Source organism: Anolis carolinensis, chromosome 2 (genome assembly GCF_035594765.1).
Source record: "Anolis carolinensis isolate JA03-04 chromosome 2, rAnoCar3.1.pri, whole genome shotgun sequence".
NCBI lineage: Eukaryota > Metazoa > Chordata > Lepidosauria > Squamata > Dactyloidae > Anolis > Anolis carolinensis.
Window position 1 is genome coordinate 211,467,078 of NC_085842.1, and position 27,445 is coordinate 211,494,522.

At 41.9% G+C, this 27,445-nt stretch overlaps 2 protein-coding genes across 7 annotated transcripts in view; both read right to left on the reverse strand.

The window, feature by feature from the left end:
• The window catches only part of mbd1 (methyl-CpG binding domain protein 1), an 80,167-nt gene extending 78,145 nt beyond the window's left edge, over window positions 1–2,022 (reverse strand). Inside the window, exon 1 of the mRNA XM_062971660.1 lies at window positions 1,868–2,022. The gene's annotated coding sequence lies outside the window, so the exon portion shown is untranslated. The remainder of the gene's footprint in view (window positions 1–1,867) is intronic.
• A 1,946-nt stretch (window positions 2,023–3,968) lies between these two features.
• The window catches only part of cxxc1 (CXXC finger protein 1), a 29,162-nt gene continuing 5,685 nt past the window's right edge, over window positions 3,969–27,445 (reverse strand). Inside the window, exons 5-16 of one of the 6 annotated variants that reach the window (XM_008103572.3) lie at window positions 24,657–24,812; window positions 24,467–24,493; window positions 21,359–21,508; window positions 16,405–16,512; window positions 13,258–13,442; window positions 11,808–12,015; window positions 9,448–9,558; window positions 7,429–7,478; window positions 6,773–6,869; window positions 5,433–5,585; window positions 5,117–5,281; window positions 3,969–4,534 (exon numbers count right to left, since the gene is read on the reverse strand). In XM_008103572.3, coding sequence (XP_008101779.1) covers window positions 5,135–5,281; window positions 5,433–5,585; window positions 6,773–6,869; window positions 7,429–7,478; window positions 9,448–9,558; window positions 11,808–12,015; window positions 13,258–13,442; window positions 16,405–16,512; window positions 21,359–21,508; window positions 24,467–24,493; window positions 24,657–24,812 — 1,392 coding nt within the window. In that variant the 3' untranslated portion in view covers window positions 3,969–4,534; window positions 5,117–5,134. Of the gene's footprint in view, window positions 4,535–5,116; window positions 5,282–5,432; window positions 5,586–6,772; window positions 6,870–7,428; window positions 7,479–9,447; window positions 9,559–11,807; window positions 12,016–13,257; window positions 13,443–16,404; window positions 16,513–21,358; window positions 21,509–24,466; window positions 24,494–24,656; window positions 24,816–27,445 lie in introns of all 6 variants that reach the window. The other 5 variants (XM_008103571.3, XM_062971667.1, XM_062971666.1 and 2 more) reach the window with 5 other exon arrangements.

Sequence of the window (27,445 nt, forward strand, 5' to 3'; positions counted from 1 at the left end):
GGCAATGAAAATTGTGGTCAAACTGCATTAATTCTAAAGCATCCTTGGTCTAATTTCTATGGACCTCAGCCCACCCAGCCTGTGCTGTGTCCTAGGCTCAGAACTGGGAATTGCTGGCTAATGGGAATGTCACCCAAAGAGGTGGCTGACACACTCAGATAATTTTGATGATGATAATAGTAATGTTTAACGTATTGTCGAAGACTTTCAAGGCTAGAATCACTGGGGTGCTGTGTGGTTTCCAGGCTGTATGGCCATGTTCTAGCAGCATTTTCTCCTGACATTTTGCCTGCGTGTGTGGCTGAGATCCTCTGAAGATGCCAGCCACAGATGCAGGCAAAATGTCATGGGAAAATGCAGCTAGAACACGGCCATAAAGACTGGAAACCACACAACACCCCATTATTATGTTTATTTATGCCCCACTTTTTCTCTCCACAAGGAGATTTGGGGTCCTTCTACACAGCTATATAAAATCCAGATTATTTGCTTTGATAATCTGAATTATATGGCATTGTAGAAGGGGCCTCAAAGCAGCAGATTAACCCAGTTCACAGCTGTCACGCCCCCTTCACCAGCAAGGAACCATCAAGCTGAGCCCTGCTTGACAAGGTGCGAAATCCCAACCATAGATCCCTTTCCACAATATCATAGAATTGCCATATTATTATTATTATATTTATTTATATCCCGCTTTATCTCAAAGTGACCAAATATAAAAATGTTAGCACAACATTTAAAATATACAAATACAGTAGTCTCACTTATCCAAGCCTCGCTTATCCAAGCCTCTGGATAATCCAAGCCATTTTTGTAGTCAATGTTTTCAATATATCATGATATTTTGGTGCTAAATTCGTAAATACAGTAATTACAACATAACATTACTGTGTATTGAACTACTTTTTCTGTCAAATTTGCTGTATAACATGAAGTTTTGGTGCTTGATTTGTAAAATCATAACCTAATTTGATGTTTAATAGGTTTTTCCTTAATTCCTCCTTATTATCCAAGATATTCACTTATCCAAGCTTCTGCCGGCCCATTTAGCTTGGATAAGTGAGACTCTACTGTATTAAAACAGAATCAAATATAAATAGTATTAAAAGATCACAGTTAAAACCATCCAGTAAAGACTCTCTGTACATATTTCAGATGTCAATATTTATGTCAGAAATATGTAATACGATTTACATATTACATTTGGTTCTCAGTTTCACACTTTATTCCACTGACATATATTATATTATATCCAGAACAAAGGGATTATGCTGCAATATGGTAGTAGCACAAAGAAAGGTACAGCAAATGTAATTGAAAAAACAACTTGCAAGGAAACATTCCTAGCGCCACTGGTCTGACCATAGAATCTTGGGACCTTTCCACACAGCCCTATATCCCAGAATATCAAGGCAGAAAATCCCACATTATCTGAGTGTGGACTCAGATAACCCAGTTCAAAGCAGATATTGTGGGATTTTCTGCCCTGATATGCTGGGATATAGGGCTGTGTGGAAGGGCCCTTAGAGTGGGATGAGACCTCCAGGGGCCATCCAGTCCAACCCTCTTCTGCCACACGAGGAACACACAATCAAAGCAGCCCCGACAGATGGCCACCCAGCCTCTGCTTAAAAACCTCCAGAAAGGGAGGCTCCACCGTATGCAGCATGTTCCACTGCTGAACGGGGGGGGGGGGGGGGGGGGTCCTAATGTTGAGGTGGGATCTCTTTGAATCCGTGGCGCCCTAGTCTTCAGAAAACAAGCTCGCCCCCTCCTCAGTGTGGCAACCTTTCAGTCAAACGGATCTCTCCCCCCTCAAGGGCGCCATAGCGGCTGTCTTAACCGCTCAGGACGCCGCCTGACTCACCAGACTCTCCGTCTCTTCTTTCCTTCCGCACTGCGCCTTCTCCTCCTCCTCTTCTAGCAAACGCGGTTCCGGAAGGGCGCCGCCAATCCCCACCGCCTGCTTCTGCGGCAGGGACTTCGCAGAGGCACCAGGGAGGAACACCCCCTCGACGCAAACAACAACACCCTTCCCGGAAGCGGACGTGACGAAGGATGACGGCGCTACCAAAGCCCCTGACGTCTGCATGCCTTCCAGCACGTGGCTGAGGGAGGCGGAAAGGGCCTCTTCTAGGCTGCAGAAGGAATGCAACCGCCAGGGCTCAAGGCTGTGGAGTCCGGGATCTGGCCTTTCATAGGTTCTGTATCCGGCTCTGCCCATATGCGTGGCCTCGCCAAAGTACGTCGTCTGACTCGTTCAGTCGTTTTCGACTCTTCGTGACTTCATGAACCAGTCCACGCCAGAGCTCCCTGTCGGCCGTTGCCGCCCCCAGTTCCTTCAAGGTCGAGCCAGCCATTTCAAAGATACCGTCCATCCATCTCGCCTTAGTCGGCCTCTCTCCTTTTTCCTTCCATTTTCCCCAGCAAGAAAAAAATCAGTTTGTTGTCGAAGGCTTTCGCGGCCTGAATCACTGGGGAACTGTGAGTTTTCCGGGCTGTACGGCCTTTAAAATTGAACATGCCCATCCGTATTTTAGAATGTTTTATGAATGTCCTATGTAAGTTAATAATTGTTAACTGTTTTATAGTGCATTGTACAATTTTTATATATGTGTTTTATTGTAAGCCGCCCTAAGTCCCCTGTTGGGTAGAAGGGCGGGATATAAATATTGTAATAAATAAATAAATAAATGTTCCAGAAGCATTCTCTCCTGACATTTCGCCCACATCTTTGGCAAGCATACTCAGAGGTTGTGAGGTCTGTTGGAAACTAGGCAAGTGGGGTTTATGCCTCTGTGGAAAGTCCAGGGTGGAAGAAAGAACTCTTGTCTGTCTGAGGCAAGTGTGAATGGTCCAATTGGCCACCATGATTAGCATTGAATAGCCTTGCAGCTTTAAAGCCTGGCTGCTTCCTGCCTTTGTTGGGAGGTGTTAGCTGGCCCTGATGGTTTTAAGTCTAGAATTCCCATTTTCAGAGTGTTGCAGATAATGTGGGATTTTCTGCCTTGATATTCCTGCAGGCCCCTTCCACACAGCTGAATAAAATCTCACATTATCTGCTTTGAACTGGAATATATGGCAATGTATACTCAAGGCCCTTCCACACAGCCATATAACCCTGAATCTCAAGGCAAAAAAATCCCACAGTATCTGCTTTGAACTGCGTTATCTGAGTCCACTGTCTGAGGATTGAAGAACTAAAATTTGCAACCTACTGCTATGCATGTATTCCAATGGGACTTAAGTAGGCAAAAGCTTGTTGGATTAATAGAACTGGGTAAAAGGGGGACACAAAACGGTATTGCAGAACTATTTTTAATCTCCAGGTTTCTTCCCATATGCTGTTACCAAATGTAACCATCAAGTAGAAACAACATTAGAAAAAAATCCTATTCTTAATCGTGGAAATGTTTCCATCCTGTATTCCATCCAAACCACATGTGCACAGAGGTTTCACAAACACACATTCATAGCATCTAAAAACAAACTCACAACCACATCCCACATTCAAGTGCAATCTTGCAATTGCAATATGATACCGTACAATGCAATATTTTCTGCTTCAAAGTGCTTTGCATAAATTAACCAAATCAAATCAAGATCAGATTTTGGGTCAATACACTAACACAATGACCTAATTCTGAAAGGATGTTCGTTTCTCATGTACAATGTAGAATCACTTTCAAGTTGCTATACCAAGTCAGAGGGCATGTTGACAGCCTGTTCATTCATTACAGTTTATGGAAAGCTTTTTCATCTTCCTATCTGGCACTCGTCAAGAAAGCTAGGATAGTAAGAGGCACGCTCTATATAATTTTGCTACCATGCGAGGCGATAGGGAAGTTACCAACCTTGTGGAAGAGATCTGAGTTAGGAGTAAATTATAGCAGCTATTTACACAGTAATCCAAAATCATTTGACTCTGCCCCATAATATAAAGCACACACACAGAGAGAATTGAGACAGAAGGTTGAGAGATATTTTTATTAGCCTCTTTTCTGCCTCCTGGCAACAGCACACAATGGGATGAGAGATTTGTAACCCATCTGGTTCCTTTGCCCTGATTCGACAGCCTATTTAACCCCTCAGTTCCAGGTCTCTTAGTTGACAGCAGCTACATGGAAAGGCAACAATGCTTAATGTTTACAAGTGTCTTTCCTTCAATGCAGCATCACAAATCTAATCAAAATTCTGCTTCAGAAAGCAGGGATTGTCCTAAGCCAGTATGAGCCAAACATTCCTTTCTCCTTGGCAAGAAGAAGCCACTAACTTCCCTAATTGCCAGCCTTCCAGCCTTTAAACCATGGGAACATTTTAGAAAAAAAGGGAGGACCATGGCTAACAGCCATTGGCAAGGGGGTTATGGTCAAAGACAGCTAGATCTATAGGAGCAAAGAAGAGGAGCTCAGAGGCAAAAGCTACACCAGACTGTTTTAATGAAAAAAGAGAATAAGAAAAATCATTTTTAAAAAAAGATACTGGTTCAATTGGCACTGAATTGTGAAGCTCTTGTCCATAGGCTCAACAGCACCTACAAAGAAAAGAGATGGATATTAAGGACAGGAAAATGATACAAATCTTTGACAAGGGAACATAAGACCTCAATGTTGTTAGAATGCAGTTCCAATCAGCCCTCCCCAGCACAGCCCATGGTAAATGCTGTATCTGAAGACCCACATTGTAATTGTCTTGCCTTACTGTAGGGAAAGATAGGCCTATTTGAAGGCACTTAATTTCTTCCTGAGAAGCAAATTCCCCTATCCTCTTGTCTTAAGCAAGGCCAACGAGAGGAATACACACAACTGTTCTTCCAATAATGTATGAGGACCAGTGCTTTCTATGCAAGGAAAGAGCATATCCCATGACCCCATAGCAACTGATATAGCCCCCAGCTGAGACTCTGCTACCAATTTAGACTGGTGCCTGTGTGTCCAAATAAGGGCTAACATATCCTTACTGCCTACATATGGCACAATCCTTAAACTGGACAATAGGGACTCTACATCACCATCTCAAATATGCATCTACCCTCTCCCTATCCCCACCCTCCAGGCTTAGCTAATCAGGCTTAGCACTGAATCCTCTTTATCAATCAAATGGCAGCAGATCCTACCATCTTTCGTATACCAGCTCAGCGATCAGTGGTTGTACGCAAGTCTGTAGTCAGCGGATCATGCTGGATTGTCTGGTGCAGCATGAGAGCAAGAAGCCCAGCTCGGTTGGTCATGGCCATCCGCACGTTTCGCTCCTGTTCAAACAACTCATCCAGCTTGTACCACTGCAAAAGCAAGGGAAGCAGATTACACCCCATCACTAGTGGAAAGATTCCCACCACTGCTACAATTCCTCAAGCCAAAGGCCTATTTGTTGATGGGCTCATTATCTCTCTTTGACAATCAGCCACACATGTAAAGTTTGCTGATCCATACCACGCGCACTCTCTCCAAGTCCACCTCAGCTCGGCGCAGCTTCTCCCAGCAGTAGTGTCGATTGCATTTCCGTTTGGGCACACGGCAGAATTCCCCAGTGAGTTCAAATACGTCTTTTACCATGGGACAACCACACACTTCATCTGCTGACACCTGGGGGAAGATCAGTCAAGCGTAAACAGTCTGAAATCAGGGATGCTTGTCATCTGGCTAAAATAATTAGTATTCCGTGACAAGATACAAAGTTATTAAAGCCTCTGACAAGGCAGCTTCTTTTTACAGCTCTCTAGTCTCTGCCCCACGCCTTTTCAACTTGTCCTTTGTTTTCTTAGCAGCATCAGTATTGAAATGATGGTGAAGAAAGAATGAAGAACTACAGGCTTTTAATGCCAGGTTGTAGCCGTGTGTTTGTAATAAAAATGCAATAAAACGCAAGATAAAATGAAATTTTGCTTCAACAGATCCTACTGTAGCCCCATGTACCTTTCTGTAAGAGAAAAGGTAAACGGCACTTGCCTCCAGAAAACTTTACATAGGAAATGTAGGCAGCAGAAGAGAACAAAAAAATCTCCAGAAATTTTTGTAAATGTTTAAAAATAGAAATTGTAAGAAAAATAGGGGCAGAAAGAGGGGAAAAACCTAGATCCATTTTGAAACAAGCTTTCAAATGGTCTCCAGAAGGTTCAGTTTATTTAGGTGGTGCTTACAAAATCATATTTCTTATATAAGATCTTACAAAACTCGCCGAAACATGGCACATTAAACCAATCATGGTGGATTGTTCCTCCTTGCCATCCCAAGAAATGGTTTTGATTTTCAACAGCGGAGTTATATAATCCCTGTAACAAAGGACAGTGAGCCCTTGGTGTCCGCTGCAATTTGGTCCCAGGATCACCCATGGACACCAAAATCCATGGATGCTAAAGTCTCATAATATACAATGGTATAACAAAATGTGTCAAGGTTTGCTTTTTAGATTTTAAAAAATATATTTTTAAGATGTGGATGGTTGAATCCATGGGCTGACTATCATTTGGTACACACAAAAGCTAGATTTATTTAATTACTATATTTTAACCCAAGTCCCCAAAGGGGATTCAGAACAGCTTCCAAATTGGCAATAATTGGCAATAAATAAATATTCACTTTCTATGTTTTTTTCCTACACCGTGATAGAATAACCACCTAAGAACACAGAGACCCTGGAATAGATATTCGAAAGTTGCATCCTATACTTCATTCAGTGACCATTTCATTCTTAAATGTGAATGATGGCCTAGATAATTCCACCTGGAGTAATAATGAATAGGACCTCAAAACAAATACAAGTTAGCTCCTACCTTGGGATCTCGCGAATGCTCTGGGCACAGAACCTGCAAGCGTTTGCAGTAGGTCTTGCTTTGTGGGTTATAGACATCACAGAAAAGACGAGTGGCCCTGAGGGGAAGAGCAGAAAAAGTAATAGCTGGGAAGAAGCAGTCAATTTAAACTCAAGAAATCCAGGACCACTTCACCTGATTTTCTGGCATCTATGATCAGGAAATTTTGATCAGTTAAGAAAATAACTAGTTATTAATTCTGCAAAATTGGGAGTAATGATATCCCAGGGGATAGAACATACATTTTACATGCAGAATATACCCTTCCTTCTTTATATACAGAACATGCTGACAATGTAAAGTCGAAGTACAACTATCACTCAACCTTCCAGACATTTCCAACTATTATTATTATTATTTAGTTATGTATATCCTGTTTTCCTCTCCTAAAGGAGATGCATACATCAGCTGTCCCAGTACACTTTCCTAAATTCCTGGAGATCGGTAGATGGTCAAGTTCTGAACAGTATTAGGGTCCTAGTCTCACTCTTTTGGTTTGAGCTGGACTGTTTTAGTTCATAAAAAAGATCTGAAAACAAGAGAACCCAATGCAATGAAATCTAATGCCTGGGGTTCAGTAAGCAGCTGCAGGCAGCAACAAGTGAGGAATAACTTACCCTTCAATACGTGTTGGATACATAGACCCAAACGACGTCTGGCTCTCATACTGTAGAAGGCAAATAAAAAGAGAAGTACATATTAAGTCTTCCTTATCTGAACTGTTTGGGACTGGAAGTAATTTGGATTTTGAAATACAGTAGAGTCCTACTTATCCGACTTCCGCTTATCCAACACTCCGTATTATCCGAGGCAAATGTCCTCCCTTGCTTGCTCTCTCTCTCACTCATTCACTCACCCCGCCGGGTCCCGGTGCTGCCGAAACCCAGCTGGGTGAGTGAGCGAGGGACGGAGGGCGACAAAGGCCCTCACTCGCTCCTTCACGAGGCCGGGTCCTGGTGCTACTGGGACCCGGCATGGTGAAGGAGCGAAGGAGGGTGGCAAAAGCCCTCGCTCACTCTCACCCTGCCAGGTCCCGGTGTTGCCGTCACCGCTGCTGGGACCTGGCCTGGTAAGTGAGCGAGGGGGGGAGGATGGGCGAGTGAGCACCCACCCTGTTATCCATTAGTATCGCTTATCCGTCATTCTGCCCGCCAGTTTATGACAGATAAGCGAGACTCTGGTGTACCTGTATTTGCATATATATACATAAGGAGATATCTTAGAGAAGGGTCCCATTAACTGTACATATTTATGTATAAATCTAGATTTTTTTGTCAAAAAATAGATTGACTTATACATTGATCAATATAAATACGACACTCTTATCAAAAAGAAGAGAAAAGCAAGGCAGGCGCTTATTCAGCCCCAGGAGAATCTAAAGGAAGCATCGATCCTGCCTGTTGTAGCCTGGTCAGCTTCTGAATGCTCGGAGGATGAAGAAGGGGATGCTGGGATAGAACCTGAAGCCCAGAGGAGGAAAGACATGGTCTGGAGAGAGTTGTTTTGAAATCTCCTGGCAGTTCCCATGAGACTGGAGAAAGCGATACCAGTTTTCATGAGAACCTGCCAGAAGTGCAGGCTAAGAGAAATCTGGGAGTCCAGATTACAGCGCTTGAAACTTTGGAGGCAGAGTGTACAGCAGAGATAAGAGTTGCTTTTCTCAAAGGCTTAGAGATAAAAAGAGGAAAAGCAGGTGTGTGAAGAATGACGTAATGGGAAGGATTGAGGCCTTTTAAGTGATTTATGCTGGTACAATTCCTTGTGAAAGCAATGTTGAATTCAAGGGGAAATCAGCTCTCGGTTCCTGTTCTTAGGTTCCATGTATCCAAATTTTCACATTCCTGTTTCTAGTTCCTGTGTGGATTAGGCGGCCTGCCTTGGATTCCGGCTGTCATGTTTATGGATTAATTGTCTATTAACTATGCTGTTAATGGATTTTAGCCTTCTAGGATTCTCTTGGAATAACTTTTTTAACTTTGATGCTTCTTTGTAAAGTTACTGACTTCTTTATATATTCATCTTTTAATAAAGTTTATCTTACTGGACTATTTGGCTGCCGCAAGGAGACTGTGGAATGACCTGCCGAAAGAGATCCAATAGCTAAATCAGCTGTCAGAATTTAAAACACAGCTGAAGATCTATCTCTTCCAGCAAGCTACCAAATCTGTTTTAAGGATGACTTTGAAATCACATTCTATTTTTATTGTGCTTTAACTTTTGTCTCATGTATGTTAATATACTATATGTATGTTTCAATATATACTTTTATGGTTGTATTTTAACTATGTTTTCAAATGTGATTTTATGGATGTATTTAACTATGCCGTGTCCCTCCTTGAGCCAAAAGAAAAGGCAGGTAATAAATAGATTAAAATTATTGTTGTTGTTGTCGTCGTTATCATCTCAAGAAGCTGTTTGACAAAGGCCAGCATTCTGTGTCATTTCAACAGTATTTTGCTGCTTTTGTCTTGATTCACAATAGTGGCTGAGACATGGCATGAATATTACCATTTTACAGACAGGAAGCAGAGGCTAAAAAGAAATTCCTCAACATGGTTCTGGGACCATGAATTTATACACAAGTGTCTGAAGCCCAACACCATGGGAATCTAGTACAAAGACAACAGACTACCTACCTTAGCATAGCACCGCTCCATGTGACGCAAGGCAACCTTGGGGTTGACTGGGTGGCCACATGAAACACAGAAGATCTGCAAGTCTGTATCATCACTGTCTCCTTCACTGGTCTGGGAAAACAGGCAAGCCAGAAGCCAACATTAGCATTAACCTTTGAAGGCAAACAGCTTCTCCCCACAAGACACCCAGAGGGTTGTAATGACTTGAACATGTATGTATATATTTATTTATTTATTATTTTGCCTTTCTCCCAAGATGGGACTCAAGGCACCTCATATCAAGACCAAAGTACACTAAAAACCTATTTGATACAAAAGTTTAAAAAGCGTTAAATGAAAATGTGTAATTACAACAGTTAAAACATCATACATTAATACATAATATCCACCAATCCATACGTAGACTGGCATAGCTAGCTATGTGCTTACTAACACACCTCCTTTTTTTGCACTTCAAAGAAGAGATTGGATCACTAACCCACTCTATAATAATAATAATAATAATTTTATTCTTATATCCCGCCCCATCTCCCCGGAGGGACTCGGGGCGGCTTACATGGGGCCATGCCCAGACACAACAGCAAAAATCAGATAAAACATTAAACCGAGCAGTAAAACTTCAACATGATTAAAAACAGTCATAAAAATCAATATACACAATAATATTAAAATCCCGATTTGGGTCAAAAGATCCAGGCCAAGGTGGAAAGCAATATCAAGTTATCAGGGAGGGATAATTATACAGCAGGTGCAATACTTAAAGTGCTGAATGAATCCTAAAAACAATCCAGAGGGTCTACTGCTTAATAAGTAAATAACATGATCCCACAAGGATCAGTCAACGAAGGCCTTCTGGAATAGCCAAGTTTTCAGGCTTTTCCTGAAAGAAAGTAGGGTAGGGGCCTGCCTAATCTCCCTGGGGAGCGAGTTCCACAGCCGGGGGGCCACGGCGGAGAAGGCCCTCTCTCTCGTCCCCACCAACCGCAACTGTGAAGTTGGTGGAAGCGAGAGGAGGGCCTCCCCACTCTACAAGGATTGCCTTTGGAAACTTCAGGCTGGGGTCAGTTTTGAGGAACACAGAACTCATGTTAAAACAGCTTCACTAGATATTGGTTCATTTCTAAGCAAATACTGGTTATGACCTAGAAATCCCAATAGGGCTTTCTATGGACCCTGTCACTGTTGCAGGCTCATTGTGTGAGAACACAAGAGTCTTCTCAGTGACTGCTCACAACTTTTCATAGGAAGCTAGGCTGGCTGCTTCTCAGATCTCATTTTGCCAACAAGAGAAGGCCTCCTTATTTTAATAAGCATTTCATGATTAATGAGGGATGCAAAAGTGCTACACTTATAATTATATTATTTTTATTGTTATTTTCTACTGTTTTAAATGATGTATGATGTTACATGGCAGTTGATACAATGTTAACATCTGTATCATCAGCTTTTTAGTTGTTGTTGTTATTGTTGTTATTATTATTATTATTATTATTATTATTTATACCCCACCTTTCTCCCCGTGGGGACTCAACGCAACTAACACTCCACACTAGGCAAGTTTAAAAGGTGCAATACAAAAGTTAAAAAGCAATTTAAAAGCAATTAAATAATAGCAGTGTGGTAAAAGCAAAATTAAACTACAGTAGATATACTAAAATGGTATTTAAAAATAAATTGCTTCAACAATGTTGTAAACCACCCTGGGTCCCATATTGAGAGGGAAAGGCTGTATATAAATTAATCAAAGATACAGGGTGGGGCGTAAATATCTCCCACATTTTGAAGGGGTATAGAAATGAATGAAGGTACTGTATCTAGAAAAATGTATATATAAAAATGTTTTAAAAATATATCAGACAAATGGGATTTCCCTTGAACCATAACAGTATCAAAGTTTCCCTGGTTTGACACTAATACAATCTAGGAACCTCTAGCCTATAGCCAGCAACTGGGAACTTGGCAAACTAACATTATGTGCACATCCCAATGGGACTAGAAATTGGTACTAGGTCCCAAAGTTCTGGCTAGCTTTATAAAGAAAAGTGTCAATTGCTTTTGAAGATCTAGTTCTCATAAATCCATTCTGACTATGAGGAGATTCAAGAACATACTCACTGCTATGGAGATAAGTTCCACACTACTGACACTCAAAGGAACCAGTGAATTCACATCCAGATAGATAGATAGATAGATAGATAGATAGATAGATAGATAGATAGATAGATAGATAGATAGATAGATAGATAGGATGCCACAAGACTGTACTAATCCACCTCAAGCACATTCATCCCCACCTCTGCTGTAAGGAACCGCCTACTTCCTAGCTCCCAGTCCCCTTCACCCCCATGTTTTCCAGGTACCTCTTCATCCTCTTTGATGGCTTGCTGCTTGGCCCGGACAATTATGGCTTCCAATTCATGGAATTTGCGTTCCATTTCCTGAAGCCTGAGTCGTGCCTGCTGCTGCTCCCGCCGTATCCGCTCCAGGAGCTTCTTGCCATGCTCTTCTGCCACACAAGGACTCTGCTGCCACTGCTGGATGCGTTGGGGGAGGATCTCGTAGATGCGGCTAGGCAAGAGAGCAAAGTGGCACCAGTCAATGCAGTGGAGGGGAAAGAGATAGCACCACACAACTCAAGGTAGCTTATTAAATTTATTTGTCAACTGCATTGTAAGTGGAAGGTGCCTCAAGACACCTTAGGGCAATAAGGGACGGAAATCATATGGGCCTCCAGATCGTGGTAGACATCCCACAACCACTAACAAACACAGCCAAGTGTGAAGAATATTGGGTGTTGCAGTCCAACATCATCTGAAGAACAGCATAATTCTCAACCTTGATATATGTGTGTGTGTGTCTACGTATATTATAAAAAGTATATGTATCTTCTATCGATGTATGTTTGTATGCATTTTTCAAAATTGCTCCCATATCCAGAGATCCCTGTGACTCCCACCACGGATAGATATGGACAAAATGCGGAACACATACCACCATGAACAACTTTTAAGCACTGACAGAGTTTGAAGGGATTGACCCAGGATGATGTGTATTGTAGTTCACCCCACATTCCAGAGCACACTGTGAAGCCCACTGACGATGTATCTGGACCAAACTTGGCATGCATACCCATCATGACTAACTTGATATACTGGCAGGGCGGGGATGATGAGAGTTGTAGTTCACTCACATCCTTATGCATTTTCTAATGAGTCCATTCATAAAATCCAAAAACAAACTGCCCATTTCTAATAGTGTTACAAAATAACAAACCTGGGCATTGCCAAGTACCTAAGTTAGTATGCTATAAGACGAGGAACCTACTAACCCCTCTCACTTCCCATCCACCCACCCAATCCCCATAGAAGACAAAGGGGATATTAAGGCCCCATCTTGTTTCTGAACCATTTTGGAGACCATGAACTGTGTATATGGATGCAGGGTTCAGATCAGAAAAGAAGCAACGAAGACTCCCACAAGAAGAAATAGATTTGCTCCCTGAGTTTCAACACAGAGAGATTTTACACTGCCCATTACAATTTTATGGCTTCCATTATCATAGGTATTCCTTTCATTTAGCTGAGAACAGAAGTTGATAGAAAGCAGGTTCCCAAGGACATCAACCATGTCCTGGTTTTATGTCTCAAAATGCAGTTACTCTCCTCACTACCCTTACCACATCTCCTCCATGTGTCACATCATATTTACAGTCAGTCTATGTTAGTAAGCAAACAGAAATGCAAAGTTAATTGGAGAAGAAATTGGGGGGGGGGGCAGGAAGAGGCAGCATTAGGGAGGTTAATCTCTTACTTAGCTGCCAGTTTCATGCCACATTCATCAGAGCAGTACTTGGAGTTGACTCGAGCAGCCTGGATGCAGCCAGGACCAAGGCACTGGTGTAAAGAGGAAGGGTCTTTGACATCTACCCGCTCAGCATGCTTAGACCTGTCGCGGTGCTTCTGCTTCTGCTTGTGGCGCTTGTATTTCTCATCCTTCTGCAGGCCAAATAGCAAACAGCAGTTAGATTTAGTGGATGACATCACTATCATGTCTTCAACAGAAGAACATTCATTTTACCGAGGATCCTCAAACACAGGCAATCCCACTTAAGTCTCATTCCCTTCTTGCATTACCCAGAGAGCATGTGTGTCATCTAGCCTGGCATAGGTAATGGAAGGCTGTCTTTTCCTCCATTCTCTCTGATACCACCATTCACATCATCACACACTGTACTTTGGCCATATCTGTTATCCTGCCCTTCCACCAAAGACCTTAAGGTTCATTGACCTCAACAACAACATTGCAGAGGTAGAACGGGCTTAGTGAAACTGACCCAAAGACACCCAGTGAACCAGGGTTTGGGACCTAGGTTCAGATTAAGCTGTTTTACAGCTCTATCCCACTGCCTTTATGATCAGGGAAGCTGTTGCTGACCAAACAGGTCACTAGAGGATTATCCCTTTCTTGTATTAGATATATTAATAGCACTATATGCTCAGATAGTCTGACACAAATTATAAGTATGATGCAGAATTCTGTGTGTCTACATGTCTATACAGCACAACTTCCTTATCCAAGAATTCAATACCCGTAATTTCACATACCCATACTCCAAAAAATACTTGCCCTTGGAAATATTGTGGGCTTCTGTAGGCATTCCAGTGCAATTCAATGGTGTGCTTCGAGCTCAAGTATAGTCAATATATAGGATTCATGATTGCCTACAATTCCAGGTAAATAGGAGGGGGTCTTAGAATGTACCCCCTTCAGATGTGGGGGTCGTACTATGAGTGTATGTGTGTGCGTATGCATATATTTGTATCATAATGCACTTTCTGACCAGATCTGATCCTCTAGGACAGTGGTTCTCAACCCACCTAATGCTGCGACCCTTAATATAGTTCCTCACGTTATGGTGACCCCCAACAAAAAAATTATTTTTGTTGCTTCTTCATAACTCATTGCACTAATGTTATGAATCGTAATGTAAATATCTGATATGCAGGATCATTCACTGGACCAAATTTAGAACAAATACCCAATACACCCAAATTTGAATACTGGTGGGGCTGGGGGGGTGATTTTGTCATTTGGGAGTTGTAGTTGCTAGGATTTATAGTTTACCTACAATCAAAGAACATTTGGAACTCCACCAACGATGGAACTGAACCAAACTTGGCATACAGAACTCCCGTGACCAACAGAAAATACTGGAAGGGTTTGGTGGGTATTGACCTTGAGTTACGGAGTTGTAGTTCACCTACACCCGGAGAGCACTGTGGACTCAAACCATGATGGATCTGGATCAAACTTGGCACGGATACTCAATATGCCCAAATGTGAACACTGGTGGAGTTTGAGGGAAATAGACCTTGATATTTGGGAGTTATAGTTGCTGGGATTTGTAGTTCACCTACAATCAAAGAGCCTCTTGAACCCTCACCAACGTTCAAATTAGGCAAACTTCCCACACAGAACCCCCATGAACAACAGAAAATATTGGTCTTTGGTGACCCCTCTGAACCTCCCATTCAACCGCCCCCCCCCCCAGGGGTCCCGACCCCCAGGTTGAGAAACGCTGCTCTAGGAAGAGCTGTAGTGTAGAAACAGAGCAAATAAATTGCAGGGCAAAAGGCACTTGCTTCTGTCCTTGGTCTTGCCAAGTAACATACTGGATACTGGTGATGGGGCAGACTTTTCCCTCTGCACTACTTGCAGGCCAGAGGCAGGCACCAGTGCACTCCAGATGATAGGACTCTAGGTTTCATTAGATCCAGCCAGCCTGGTGAGGAATTATGGTTATTTCCCACAATATCAGTAGTCTATCCATGATGTAGACAGGGATGAACAACTATGGAAGGTCATATTAGCCCCATAGAAAACCTAACTAATGTTACACACACACCCTGCTGGATCTAATACAAAAGTCCCCTGGGGAAAGCATTTTTCACCATGGTTTTAGGTGTCATGTTTTAAGCCTTTTTAGGCCCAGGACAGGCTTTTTTGGCCACTGGGAGTGAATGGAAGTCACCTTTGGTTCACTTATTTAAAACAGTCCTAGGCCTGCATGCAACCCATGGGCTGCACCTTGTCCATTCTTGACATTGAAAACACTACACGATCTGGACCATTAGTCTAATCTAATTTAAGGCATGTTCCTAAACTTTTATAAATAGCAATATCAGTCTCTATGTGATTTGGGGTCAAGGGATTGGTATGGTTCATTTCAAGTAATTTTTAAGTGTGTCATTTTTTGAAAACCTTATTTCACATTGTTGTTCATCTGGTTCTACATGTCCACAGGCATCTGGCTGGTTGTAGTTCTTATTAGAAGAATGAAATAAGCAGAGTTTGACCTGCTCTAAAAAGGCAGTGCTTATTTTGTCATTTTCACTGGCAATACGTTTGAGACTGGCTAACTGAAGTTCCATCTACATTGACGATTTAATGCAATTTCAAACCAGCATTCACGAAAGTAGCTTCACTGTGCAGATGATTACATAAGGAATCCTGAAACCAGTTTGAGGCCGAGACGGTGATTGCACAGAGCACTGGTGTGCATTAAGGGCTTTCTTTCACACACTTTTGTGTAACTTTGTTGTCTGGCTGCTACAGTTTGAATCTAGCTTTGAAGTGCTTTAAGTGGCCAATGTAGATGAGGCCTCAGTTCTTCATTTTGAAAAGGAAGGAAAGAAACATAAATAATCTTGTTGCATGTCTTCAAGACAGATCTGCCCAATTTGACTCACAAGTGTGATTTGTCCCTTGGAAAAGGAGTTGAGAACATTTGGCTACCCCAGATAACTCTCATTAGTCCCATCTAATATGACCAATGGTAAAATACTATGAAAGATGTAGTCCAGGAGTGAAGATTCCCCATCCTTTTGTAAAAAGGATCGACTCTATTACCCAGCCAGGTGCTCTTTACATAACAATCATATCATTCTGGTATCCTACCTTTTTCTCAGATTTCTTCTCCCTCCGCTTGACATGCTTCACCTTCACAGCACGCTTCCGCAACATGGGATCAAGGAAGGGCCCATCGTCCGTGTCACTGAGCCATGGCTAAGAGAATGGAAAAGAGAAGTGAAGAGTTCTCCCTCAACAGTTATGGAGGTCTAGTTAAACTCCTGCCATTCCTGGATCAAAATGCTTAAAAGAGCCAAAAAGCAGAGAGAACATCCATCTCCTCTGCTGCAGGAGCAACCCCCCCCCCCCCCCCCCCCCGTCCCTGTTTCTTTGCTTTCTGAATTACAGCTGGGTTAGAAAGCTGATTTGAGAGAGAATCACTTTGAAAAGGGGATTTAAGAGCAGTGTTAGTTTTCTGAGACACCAGCCCTCAAGAAGTGGGCCAAACTGGATAGGGAATTCTGGGGGTTGCAGCCCAAAACTAACTTTCTTAGAGCAACGATGATACTACTACTACTACTACTACTACTACTAATAATAATAATAATAATAATAATAATAATAATAATTTTATTTATTATCCGCCTCTCCCTGTGGCTCGACACAAGCCAAAGATGCATCAAATCAAAGCCATATAAGCTCAAATACACAACAGTGTTTGCTGTCAAGTGCCATCACCACAGATACTGTTCATAGCCATCTGTTGGGGGTGCTTTGATTGTGCCTTTCCTGCATGGAAGAATGCGGTTGGATTGGATGGCCCCTAGAGTTGTCCTATTATTATTATTATTATTATTATTATTATTATTATTATTACTACTACTACTACTACTACTACTACTACTACTATTGCAAAGGCTGGGTGGCCATCTGTTGAAGGTACTCTGATAGTGTTTTCCTGCATGGGTTTCTGCTATTATTATTGTTATTGCAAAGGCTGGATGGCCATCTGTTGAAGGTGATTCTATTGTGTTTTTCCTGCATGGCAGATGGGGCTTAATCACCCCAGATGTCTTCTACTGAAATACAGTTACGTTTATGTTAGTAAAAATTGTTCTTTCATAGAGAAATTTGGAATATAGTGGTTAATGATAAACTGACTTCTGACATTAAAGTTAAAAAGGAAATATGGAAGTAACAGATTTTTGGAATATATGGAGTAAATGTATTGAGTTTATATTCATTGAAGGAATGGGGAACAAACCTGCAAAAGAAACAATGACATTTTGGAATTAAAGGATAAGATGAGTTGTTCAAGGTGAAGGGGGCACAAGAAAAAAATAAGGGATGGGGGGAGGGAAATAAAACAAAATATACTTAAGTAGATAGAAGACTGCAACAGAATTATAAGCATAATATGTTTTAAGTGGGGAAAGTTCAAAACTAGATGGGAAGAATTTTATTACCGTGCATTTTAATTTAGCTTAGCAACTATGTAAAATGTTAACATTTTTAATGATTTTACTTATAAGCTATATTAAAACATCAATAATTTCTCTTTTCTTTTTAAAAAATGCAGTGTACTTTCCTGACTTAGATACTGTACTCAAAATGGTTAATTGTATATGCTGTTAGAAAAAAAGTATATTAGGAAAAAATGTTCATTTTAAATATTGCATTTTTATTTTATTTTATTGCACTGTGTGAATTAGTTCACACAAACACCATCCATCCATCACTAGCCCAGCCAATGCCTGAGATATATGTATTATATATAATATACTAGCTTTGCCCGACCACGCATTGCTGTGGCTTATGGGCATCATTTGTTGGCCAGATGGAATAGCAGTGAATAGCCTTGCAGCCTCAAAGCCTGGCCTTTCCTGGCCAAAGCCTGAACATCAGGAAGAACTTCCTCACGGTGAGAGTTGTTCGGCAGTGGAACTCTCTGCCCCGGAGTGTGGTGGAGGCTCCTTCTTTGGAGGCTTTTAAGCAGAGGCTGGATGGCCATCTGTCGGAGGTGCTTTGAATGGGATTTCCTGCTTCTTGGCAGGGGGTTGGACTGGATGGCCCATGAGGTCTCTTCCAACTCTTGCTATTCTATGATTCTATGATTCCTGGAGTAGCGCTGGAGTAGCACCCTCAATCAAAGAGCCGCTTTGAAGCCTGGCTACTTCCTTTGTAGGGGAATCATTGTTTGGCCAGATCGAATGGCACTGAATAGTCTTGCAGATTAAAAGCCTGGCTGCTTTCTACATAGGGCATTCTTGCTAGGCCAGGTTGAATGGGATGAAGTAGCCTCGTGGCTTCAAAGCCTGGGGATTTTTCACCTAGGGGAAATCTTGGTTGGCCAGGTTGAAAAGCACTGAATAGCCTTGCTGCTTGCAAGCCTGGCCACTTTCTACCTTGCAGAATCCTTGGTTAGCCAGGTTGAATAGCAATTAATAGTCTCGGTGTGACAGGTATGAATGCTGCAATTAGGCACCTTGATTAGCATTTAATGGCCTTGCAGCTTCAAAACCTGGCTGCTTCCTGCCTGGGGGTATCCTTTGTTGGGAAGTGTTGGCTGGCCCTGATTGTTTCCTTTCTGGAATTCCCAATTTCCCTGCTTTCAGGGTGTTGCTCTTTATTTACTGTCCTGGTTTTAGAGATTATATTGTTCTGTATTATTATACCACAGTAATTATTTCATATTATATTTATAATCTTATATTATCTGCTTAGAAGTGGATTATATGAGGCCCCTTCTACACAGCTGTATAAAATCCACACTGAAGTGGATTATATGGCAGTGTGGACTCAAGATAATCCAGTTCAAAGCAGATAATATAAGATTAAAAATGTGTAATATAGCTATGTGGAAGGACCTTGAGTCTACACTGTCATATAATCCAGTTCAAATCAGGTAATCTATATTTTATAGGCAGTGTGGATCTGCCTGTGCCCTGGGCGCCATTTTGGCTGAGGGAGTTGCTAGGATACGAAGAGGGTGGGGCCTAAAGGCAGCGGGGGGGGGGGGTAAAGGCAGCAAAGCCTACCTTTTTAACTGGCAGTTAGGGGGAGAAAGGCTCTTCCTCATCCTCTGTAATTTGGACTATTTTTCTAGGGGGGTTTTTATTGAAAGACATGTTTTGGATGATTATTTCTTTTGTGGCCAAATTTGGTGTGATTGGGTTCAGTGGTTTTGTTGTTTACTCCATAGTAAAATGAACATTACATTTTTATATATATAGATCATATAATATATAAACATTTCTTGGGGCTCCACAAGAAACTTTTGCTTTAAAGAGGGGTTGAGAACCCCTCACATAGAGTGCCCACGTAGCATATATGCAGTCGTTCCACTGGACTTCCTAAATGGATCAGACCAAAAAAAAAAAAACCATTAGGTCCTACTATTTGGGAGTGCTGCCCTGCATAAGCAGTTTTCTAATGTTTACTATTATGCAAAAAGTTGGGAAAATTTGCTTGTCCGAAGTAACAAGAGGTGAAATCAGCAAAGTTTCTGGCCACAAAGAAACATGTCTTCAGTGTCCTAGACTGGTGCAGATACTTGTCTCACATGACTTCTAAGGCTGTTGGTACCACTACTATATTTGGCTCTCCACATTCACAGATCTAACTTCTAATTTTCACAGATCTGATCATTCACAATTAAATGGGAATTTTTTTTTCAGTGAACCACAGAGCTGTGCCAAAATGGCAGGAGAAAAAAAAGGTCCGGGAAGGGGGAGGGCACTTAGGTTGGAATAGGGCACATCCCTGGAGAGCAAAAGGCTCACTTTTGGTAAACTCTTGCCACTAGTTCTTTGTGCTCTTCCAGTCTCTGAGAACACACTAGCCACCTGCTTCTGTCTTGCAAAGGAACACAGATGCAACACAACTGAGCGGCTAGGATGCTTCCTGAAAACAATGCGTTTGGGGCGGGGAGGGGTGAAGACTTTAGCAATCTTTCCACTTTTGTGGCGGTCTTGTATCCCTAACCCCCATGAATATGGGGATAAATGTGTAACCAATTATAGCCAGCCTTCTGTAACTGAATTTTTCTCATCCACAGATTCAAGCAACCACAAATTCAAAATAATTCGGGGGAAAGGTATGTGTGCACACCTGGTTGGGCCATTATTTCAGCTCAAGTGATTTCTGGACCTTTTTCATTCCACCTCCCCTCTCTCAGCTGCTTTAACAGGACTGTCAAGAGGTGGCAAATATGGGTCACCCTGCCTCCCAGGCAACACCTTTTCTGTTTCTTCCTTCCTGGGCAAAAGCAGGCACATGCATGGGGGAAGGGGGGGCATACAAAATGGCAGCTACTAAAATGTAAAGGACTTATTCACTCTCCCACAGTTTTAACATCCAGATTTCCTGCCCTGTCACAGAAACATCCTTCCATGAACGACACATGGCACAACCAAGATTGAAATCTTGCTGGAATGACCGAACTGAGACTACATAGGTCAAATAACGATGTAAACAGCAAGCAAATAAATCAACCCTTCTGCCTAAATATAGGGGTCTTATATCCACAGATGGAGTTATGGAAGACCACATAAAAGGACACGGCGGGCTGGATTCAGCCTGCGGGCCTTGAGTTTGACACATGTGATCTACAGGAAGTCCTGTCTGCTGCAAGGTGAAGAGGCTAAGGGTTGGGAAGGTATTAGGAAGTTAGTCACTGGAAAGCAAAGAATTTAGAAAAAGACAGATGTGGGGGATTTAGATGTTTGAGGGAGATGAAAGAAGAATGAGCCGAAGAGCCTTTTAAAAATATAGCCATAGTATAAGATTACAAGAAGAGAATATGAACAAGCTGGGAGCTCTAGATGATCATGTATAGTGTCAGATGACATACTGATACAAAGTATTTAGCCAGATAGTTGCCTGCATTTCTCCAGCATACTTGATTGGAATCATATCAGAACGCAGAATTAGGGACTGCGTGGGAAGAAGTGGGTGGAAAGAGCCTCAAATGCACACTGTCTTAGGATAGAGCATTCCAACACGACTGTTGGGCCAGCCTGACCCAGGCATCCCAAGAACATGGGTCCACCCCAGCTCTCACCAGGTTCTGATCATCGAAGGCCCCTGAGCAAAGCTCCTGATACAAATCGGGATCTATGTGCAGATCATCATCCGAGAGAGGTTCGGGTGTGGCAGACGACTCAAGCTGTTCCTTTAGCATCTGCAGATCATCCTCCCGCCCCCGTAACATCTATTGAGCATTTGGGGAAATTGGGGTAGGAAGGGGGGAAGGGTAAGAAAAAGCAATGAGAGAAGAGGAGGGAAAGAAGAAAAGAGAGAGAGAGAGGAGAGAGCATTAAAGAAGCCACTGATCTGGCTCCATAAGCACGAAGCACTGAAATAGCACAAGTAGACCCCTCTTTTCCTGTGCTCAGCAGCAGTCAACAGAGAAAACGGGAGCTTGCGGGATGTTGAATAGCAAAAAGCGCAATAGGCAAAGAGAATCCCAAAACCCACTTATTTTCCAAGATTAAGAAGAAGGGAGAAAAGGCTCGGAGTAACGTTCAAGAAGCATGGCTCCATCCCCCTGCAAAACCTACAGTTGATGATCCATCCAAAACATGCTCTCAGGTCCCTGGCTCCCTCCCTACACTAACCTACTAAAAGTCAGACTCTATCTTTACATGCAGCAAAACGAGATGGAAATGAGGTAACAGAATGGACTCAATATTTTGGACAGAAGACAAAGAAGACCCTTTTTGTGAATGATCCCCTAAACATGAAGCACTACTACTGAAAGGGACCCTAGATGTCTTTTTCTGGTAGGAACTGATTTTAAATGCTTATTTTTGCCATAGTTTACTACCAACAGGTTACTCTAATACATTCCTATTTGTAACTGCTAATATATAATTAAGTTGCAGAAGAACTGCAAAGTAACTCAGGATAATGCCACTCCTTCTATAGTATAACTTTTACCTGTTTTAATTTATTTTTGCATTTTACAGCCTGGAGCTCATAACTTGTACATATATTTTGTCTCTCAATTCAGAAGAGTCTGGCATTCTGTTTATTTTAAAAAATTAAAAAATTATTACAATAACTTAGGAGTTATTTACATTTACGAAGTAGTTTACTTAGTAACTCATCAAGAGCAAGAAACAGTTGTTTTTTTAAATGGTAACTACAATCATTAAATATCTAGTCGGTCTTGGATCAAATAAAAAACAGAAAAAAACTCTATAAAAGTTAAAGTATGCATGTATTTATGTATATTGGTTGGTATGTTCGTATCACAAAAATTCCTACGTGACTTGATGGATCTAGACCAAACTTGGAATACAGACCCCTCATTTTCCAACTTAAAATAACTAAGGAGTTTGAGCAAAAAATAACTACTCTTTTCAGTTCCAGAGCAGAAGAAAAAGAACAAAACGGATTGGCTATGGCTAGGTGTAGGATTGGCTATTGTTAGGTGAAGTGATTTCACTGGGAAAGAAAGGAAGTGAAGTGGTTTGGCTGGTACTAGGTGACACATATATGGGAGGGAGGGGAAAGAAGGGAAAAGAGAGAAGGAAGGAAAGAAAGAAGGAAAGTGCAAAAGGCAGGTGAGGGGAGGAAAGGAAAGAAAGAGAAAGAATGGAAGAGAAGAGAAGAAGGAAGAGTAGGAGTATGAGGGAAAGCAAGGGAAGAAGAAAAGAAAGAAAAGAGAGAGGATGAAGGTATATATGAGAGATAAGAAGGAAAGAAAGAGCCACAAAGAGAGCCTTTTTTGATATATACTAGTTATCGCAATATATACTCAAAGCAGCAAAGTTATTTGCCCAGAGATAGAAGGATGTGAAGACTCCCTCAGCTGAAAAATGGATCTTGAATTTATTAGACTAGTGAGATGGATAAACTGTCTACATTTTTGAGAGAGAAATCAATAAATAATTTTATGAAATAATGGGAAAATTTCCCGCAATATATAAGAAATGAAAATAAGGATATTTGCAGGTTTTGAGAAGTGCTTATTTTTTCCAAATGTAAAGTAGAAGTTCAGAAACACGGTATATGTATTGAACTTTTAAGTGGGATTAAAATTCTTGTATTAGAGTAATGCCAACACTAAAATAATGTTTACATGATTCAGTGAGTATATGTCATATCCTTTATATGTGATTGTCCCCTGCAAGGGTGAGAAGAGTGGGATAGAAATAAAGCAAGTAAATAAATAAATAAGTTATGATGTGTTTTCTAAACAAGACAGAGGACTCTGATTATGTAAGAAGTATTTTATTGTTGATATATCAATAAAATATATTTCTCTAAACAATTAAAAATCAAAGTTCTTAAGAGTGTTAACTGGTCACTTTCCAAATTCTGGATTCTTCAATGTGCAGAAATAGAGTATCTGACCAGTACTGCCATCCCTTTACATTTGCAGTTTCAGCTTTTGATTCACATTTGATTATTCACAGATTCAGTTTAAAAATACTATCTCTAGAAACTTCTAGGTCCTCCAGAGTGATTCTACTGTCAACTTCTTCCAGAAATGCTAGAAAATTTAGAGATTTATAGAGAGAACTCCTTCCTAGGAATTTCTAGGTGTTTCCAATGCAATTCTATAGTCAGTTTCCATCGAAAGTTGACCAGAAAGTAATGCTGGAAAATCATGGGTGCATCTGCACCACAGAAATAATACAGTTTGACAGCACTTCAGTTGCTGTAGCTCAATGCTATGGAATCCTGGGAGTTGTAGTTTGGTGAGGCACCAATACCTCTTTGACAGAGAAGGCTAAAGGCTTTGAAAAACTACTGTACAACTCTCAGTGTTCCATAGCATTGAGCCATGGCAGTTCAAGTAGTGTCAAATTGCATTATTACTGAAGCGTAAATGCATTTCTTGAAATTCCTAGAAATATGTGATCTCAAATTTTAAAATATATAATGTTTTTAATTTGTGGTTTTTCACTTTCATTGGCGTCTTGTGCCCCTAACCCAAGTGAATGTGGAAGGCTAACTGTACTCTCAACCAGTGTCAGCTGAGCACCTGTTTCACCACCTCATTCTGCTGCATGTATAGACCAGACCTCATTCTCATTCTGATCCCCTTTCTAAGGAAAAAAAAACCAGGAGTCCCAACTTAACACTCATCTATTTTTAAATCCTGAATTTTAAATGAAAAAGGAAAGAAAAAAAACCAGGAGGGAAAAAGGAAACTTACCGAAGCTGGAAAATATTTATAGGACTCCTAGGAAGAAAAGAATGGGAAAACAATCACGTGTGAGCTACACACAAATCAACAGCTTCAGTCTGAGGTGGCTGCCTGTCTAAGGCACAGCAGCCAAGAAAGTGCCCCATAGAGAAAACATGCAATGACTTTCTGGGCAGAGAAGGCCCACAGGGACACTCACCCGAGCCCGAACTTGGCACTGCCTCAGACGGCACTTCTGGCGGATCTTGTTGGGCCCCCCAAACTTCTTCATATCGCGACAGAAATCACACTGACCACAATCTTCTGTGCGTCGGCAAGCCTCACATTCACCACACATGCGCGCCGAGCGCTTGATCTGCTAAAGGTAAGAAAATGAAAAATAAAAGGGAGGAGAGGATTGACAATCTGAGTCTTTCGTGTCCCTGTTGCATCTGATTTGGTCACAGCCCAGGCCTCCAGTTCCTCAGATTAGCAAGGATTCAGGCTAATCGTGGGGTTGGATCTCACAGCTGCTCGCCGGTTTAAAAGAGAACGAGAAAATATTCAGGGCACAGGGCAGGGAATCATTTTACCATACATCTTTCCCAGTGTACTTCATGGTCCACATAATATTAGGAGAAGCAAAAGAACTCCTCTTTTCTATTTCAAAAGGCCCCAGCTGTGGAACAAGGAAAATAACAGGCCAGTAGTTCAGTCCCAGGCAGCTCTGTACAAGCAAGGATTTGTCAAACAGAACAAGGGTGCATGCCTTCCTAGGACTTATTTATTTATTTATTTCCAATATTTCTACCCCGCCCTTCTCCCCGAGGGGACTCAGGGCGGCTTACACAACTGGCAGGATCACTACCAGTATATCATAATACAATAAAATAATAAAACAGTTAAAATAGTTAAATAACATAGTAAAATACAATATATAAAAGATTTAACACTGTGCAACGCCAAATATATATGATAATCATTCATCAGACCTTGTGCAAAAGCCTTAATCCAATCCATGTCAACGCTACCTGAGTTCATTCATTAAACACTTGCGCACATAGCCATGTCTTCAACTTCTTTCTAAACCCCAGAAGGGATGGAGCCTGCCGGATGTCACTGGGGAGGGAGTTCCATAGCCAAGGAGCCACCACCGAGAAGGTCCTGTCTCTCGTCCCCATCAGCCGTGCTTGTGAGGCAGGTGGGATCGAGAGCAGGATGATCTTAAGATTTTCGTGGGCTGATAGGAGGAGATGCGTTCGGACAGGTAAGTTGGACCGGAACTGTTTAGGGCTTTGTAGGTCAAAACCAGTACTTTAAATTGGGCTCAGTAGCACATTGGCAGCCAGTGGAGCTGGCTTAACAGGGGGGTGGTACGCTCCCTGTAAGCCGCCCCAGTTATTAGTCTGGCTGCTGCCCGTTGTACTAATTGGAGCTTCCGGGTCATCTTTAAAGGCAGCCCCACGTAGAGCTCGTTGCAGTAAGCCAAATGGGATGTAACCAGAGCGTGGACCACCGTGGCCAAGTCAGACCTCCCAAGAAACGGGCGCAGCTGGCGCACAAGTCTCAGTTGTGCAAAGGCTCCCCTGGCTACTGCCGAGACATGGGGCTCCAGGCTCAATGATGAGTCCAGGAGAACCCCCAGACTGCGAACCTGTGTCTTCAGGGGGAGTGCGACCCCGTCCAACACAGGCTGTAACCCTATACCCTGTTCAACCTTACGACTGACCAGGAGGACCTCTGTCTTGTCCGTATTCAATTTCAATTTGTTGTCCCTCATCCAGTCCGACACAGCGGCCAGATGCCGGTTCAGGACCTGAACAGCCTTAGTGACAGGTGGGAAGGAGTGACAGAGCTGGACATCATTTGCGTACAGATGACACCGCACCCCGAAACTCCGGATGATCTCTCCCAGCGGCTTCATGTAGAAAGCCATTGCTAGTTGAACCAGATAACAGTGGGCTAGAAGGATAACAAATATTAAAGGCAGGCCCATGCATTCCTACAAAGAATTACTACTGCTCCTCTAAAAGTCTTGTCAATATCTGAAATCTGTTTCAGCTCTTTATTGACTGCATGGATCATAAAACAGTCTTACAAAAACCTCTGCAAATTAATTAGGGTTATAAACACAACACAGTAAATCCTATACCAGTGGTTCTCAATCTTTAGTTCTCAGGGTGTTTTGTACTCCCAGAGATCCCAACTAGGTTTCCAGCTGTTAGGAATTGTGGGAGCTGAAGTCTAATACACTTGGAGGACCAAAGGTTGGGAACCACTGGCTTAGACAAAGCAAACAACATTACAAATCAAGATTAAACTAATCAAAAGGAACACAAAAAGACAGGTCTGCAGCTCACAGCTACCCACAGATCGGTCTGTCTGAATTTTTTTAAAAGATTAGTCTTGACCAAAGCAAATCCATTGAATCAATGGCACTTGCCTGTATGTGAACTGCTCTAGTTAGAAGTAACTAAGATGACACCAGCTAATATTTCTGACAAATAACATCTTTGCTTTACAGGCTGGTGAGAACTGAAATAAAGGATCAATACCTGAGCCTAATACAGGAAGTCCTCGAGCTACAAATATCCAACTTACGAACAACTCATAGTTAGGAACGGGGGTGAGACAACAGGAAGTGAGGGAAATTACTCTTCAGAAGAGCCCCTAGGCTATCCATAACTATAACTATAACTATATATATACACACACACACACACACACACACACACACACACTTGACTAGGGTTACACTTAAAAATGTACCTATTCTGACTTACAAATTCAACTTAAGAACAAACCTGCAGAATCTATCTTGTTCATAACTTGGGGACTATCTGTACTGAGTTGAAAGTCAGATTGGCAAAGTATTTTCTCATACAATGATGCCCAATTCAGACCATTTGCCTCCAGGTTAATAAGAGAGGCATGGGAGCATGAATTCTGGAGTCAAATCTGGCCAGATATCTCTCGCTACTGGGGGTTAGAATATTATGTGTTCAAGAA